The following is a 2,597-nucleotide window of genomic DNA, read 5'->3' as shown; positions in this document are numbered from 1 at the left end:
GTCCTATCCACGTCATCATTTACCCAGAATGCTTTGCGCGTAAATAAAATGGCTCCATCTGTGTTAAAATAGATTTTTAAAAATTTACAAAACTAAATAGCCTACAGTATTTTTACAGTCAATTTTACAGTTAAAATATATGTTTATCAAATAAAGTCTAATGTTACAACTAATTGGGGATCCCTCTAAATGACGGTTTATTACATGTGCTTATTTCTCAATTTCTCAAGTCTCTGAAAACACAAAAACTAATGACAAACGTTACAGGAACTCTCATATTTAGACACATAGACAGATTCGACAACCCGCACCCACACGTCTCCGCTGAACCCCCCCTCCGCGCTGACCGTTCAACTCTTACCAGTTTGTATCTGCRTCACAGCAGGAGCGCTGCTGCTGCAGTTGTCAACCATCGCCGTGACCTCTATGTTGTAAGTGCGACTGCACAGCAGCGCAGGCAGCGAGCAGCTAGTCCCTTGGCTGGTGCTGCAGGAGACTGACTGGTTCCCAGACTGGGCCCGAACGAAGAAACTGTTTCGACCCAGAGCTGAGTTCCAGCTCACCGAGGCAATCCCAGTTCCACAGGAGTACTGGTACTTCACGTTCACRGGGGTGCAGGGTGCTGGGGGAGAGGAAACAGTTACTTAACACCTAATTTTTTGAGTTGCACTAAATGTCATCCGATTGACCATAAAGGTGCAGAATGTCTACGGTATTCTTTCACCATAAACCAGAAAATGTTAATCGAATGAATTCAATCTTTCTAATAGTCACTGAAATAGTTAGTGAAGAAAAACTGCATTTTGTCAGCATCTTTTTTTCACACCAAACACCTATTCTGTGTCATTTTGCATACCGGTGACAATCTGAGTAGCAGAGCTGGGTTTGCTTGTGCACTGGGCTCCTTTAGCAACAGCCTGAACAGTGTAGTTTTGTCCACAAAGCAGATTATCCAGGACACAACTGTTGTTGGTGGAAGAACTGCAAGATGGCGAGTCTCCCTGGCTGGAGGTGGCGGTTATCGTCACGCCTAAGGTATTTTTGTCCTTAGTCCACGTGACCAAGGTGCTGTTAGTGACACAGCTGTAAGAGTAGTCCTGAATCACCGGAGCGCAGGAAGCTGGACACGAGAGACACGAGAAAACTGTCATTTAAAGAAAGGTTYGGTTCAGACAGAGGAGACAAAAGGCACTTTTCTCTCAACAAACTTTAATCTTAAAACAACTCAAAATTTCTGAAGATGTTTGATAAGTAAGAAGTTTTTATTCTTCTATAAGAGTAAAAACTTTATACATTAAGCATCAAAACCAGAGTTGCGTGTTTTTTTTTTTCATTTTCCAGTTTGTACTATTAATGTAAGGCACTGACAAACATGCAAAACTCTATTATAAGACAAAACAAATATTTCAGAATTTCTCTAGGCATTCATTAGAGGTGTATAGTAACTAAGTACACTTACTTTGTTACAGTACTTTAATTATCTTGAGGATCTTTAATTTTACCAAGTATTTTTTAATTATAAATTTTACTTTTATCCCATTACATTCAGAACATAAAAATTACTACTGTGTAGAAAGGCAAGGGCCAGACTAAGCATTTTTACTTTTACTTCATTATTTTTTATCAAGTACTTTATACATTTCTGAAATTCAAACCTGACAACTCGTAGGTTTTTGGAGTACAATTAAAACAAAATTTTGTAGGTGTTTACAATACTCAAATTCAAACCAAAAATTCTTTTAAATAATAATAACATGAAATTAACAAATGTCTGCACGGACTGATACATGTCAGTGTTTTRCTACGCGTGTTTTAATCAGTTCATCTTTGAAATACAAAGGTGCTTCAATAAATTGACACTTTACCTGAAGTTATGTTGGTTTTAGCAAGGACGGAGCTGTTGCACTTTCCGTCCCCTGCCATTACCATCACTGTGTAAGCCTTCCCACACTGCAGCTTTGTCAGCTGACAGGAAGTGCTGGTGGAGGAGCAAAAGTCAACATTCCCGTCAGTTTCGGCGAGGACTGAGTAATTACTGGCTCCAGCGCCGGCGGTCCATGTCACCATCACCACACCAGTGAGACAGTTTAGAGAAGCTGTAACATTTGTCGGGTCACAGGGAGCTGSAGACGAAGGAAAACAAGGATTGCGAATAATTATTTGATCACTTAAATAACTGATAAGTATTTTCTTTGCCAATTGTTTTATAAATGTAAGTTTGAACTGATTTTTAAGGTTTGAGACACTTTTAATCTTGTGTGTAGACATAAAACAACATGCKGTTACCTGTTTTAGTTGTGACTATGGCACTTTTTAAGCTGTTACATCTGTCACTGAGGGCCATCACGCTGAGCGAATAAGTCTGAGCGCATTGCAGTTGCGGAAAAGAGCAGCTCTGGGTAACTGTTGAACAGGAGGCATAGAAATTTCCTGCTCCTGTCAGTGTGGAGATGTAGGACAAAGCTCCAGATGCTTTATCCCAGGATGCTTGCAACATGTTAGTGGAACAGTCCACAATGCCTTGGACATTCATGGGAACACAGGGAACTAGAGAGAAATTATAATAATAAAAGTTAGTAAGGACATCTATATATATA

The 2,597-nt window shown here is 39.7% G+C and overlaps 1 protein-coding gene across 1 annotated transcript in view; it reads right to left on the bottom strand.

Moving 5' to 3' along the window:
• fndc7b (fibronectin type III domain containing 7b) overlaps nt 1-2,597 on the bottom strand; it is a 31,238-nt gene that overhangs the window by 15,085 nt on the left and 13,556 nt on the right. Inside the window, exons 16-19 of the mRNA XM_014024970.1 lie at nt 2,287-2,547; nt 1,866-2,123; nt 857-1,120; nt 362-622 (exon numbers count right to left, since the gene is read on the bottom strand). Of these exons, the coding sequence (XP_013880424.1) occupies nt 362-622; nt 857-1,120; nt 1,866-2,123; nt 2,287-2,547 (1,044 nt within the window). The remainder of the gene's footprint in view (nt 1-361; nt 623-856; nt 1,121-1,865; nt 2,124-2,286; nt 2,548-2,597) is intronic.

Source organism: Austrofundulus limnaeus, unplaced genomic scaffold (genome assembly GCF_001266775.1).
Source record: "Austrofundulus limnaeus strain Quisiro unplaced genomic scaffold, Austrofundulus_limnaeus-1.0 Scaffold450, whole genome shotgun sequence".
Taxonomy (NCBI): Eukaryota; Metazoa; Chordata; class Actinopteri; order Cyprinodontiformes; family Rivulidae; genus Austrofundulus; species Austrofundulus limnaeus.
The sequence above is the reverse complement of the archived record's forward strand: the minus strand, read 5'-3'. Positions and strand labels throughout refer to the sequence as shown.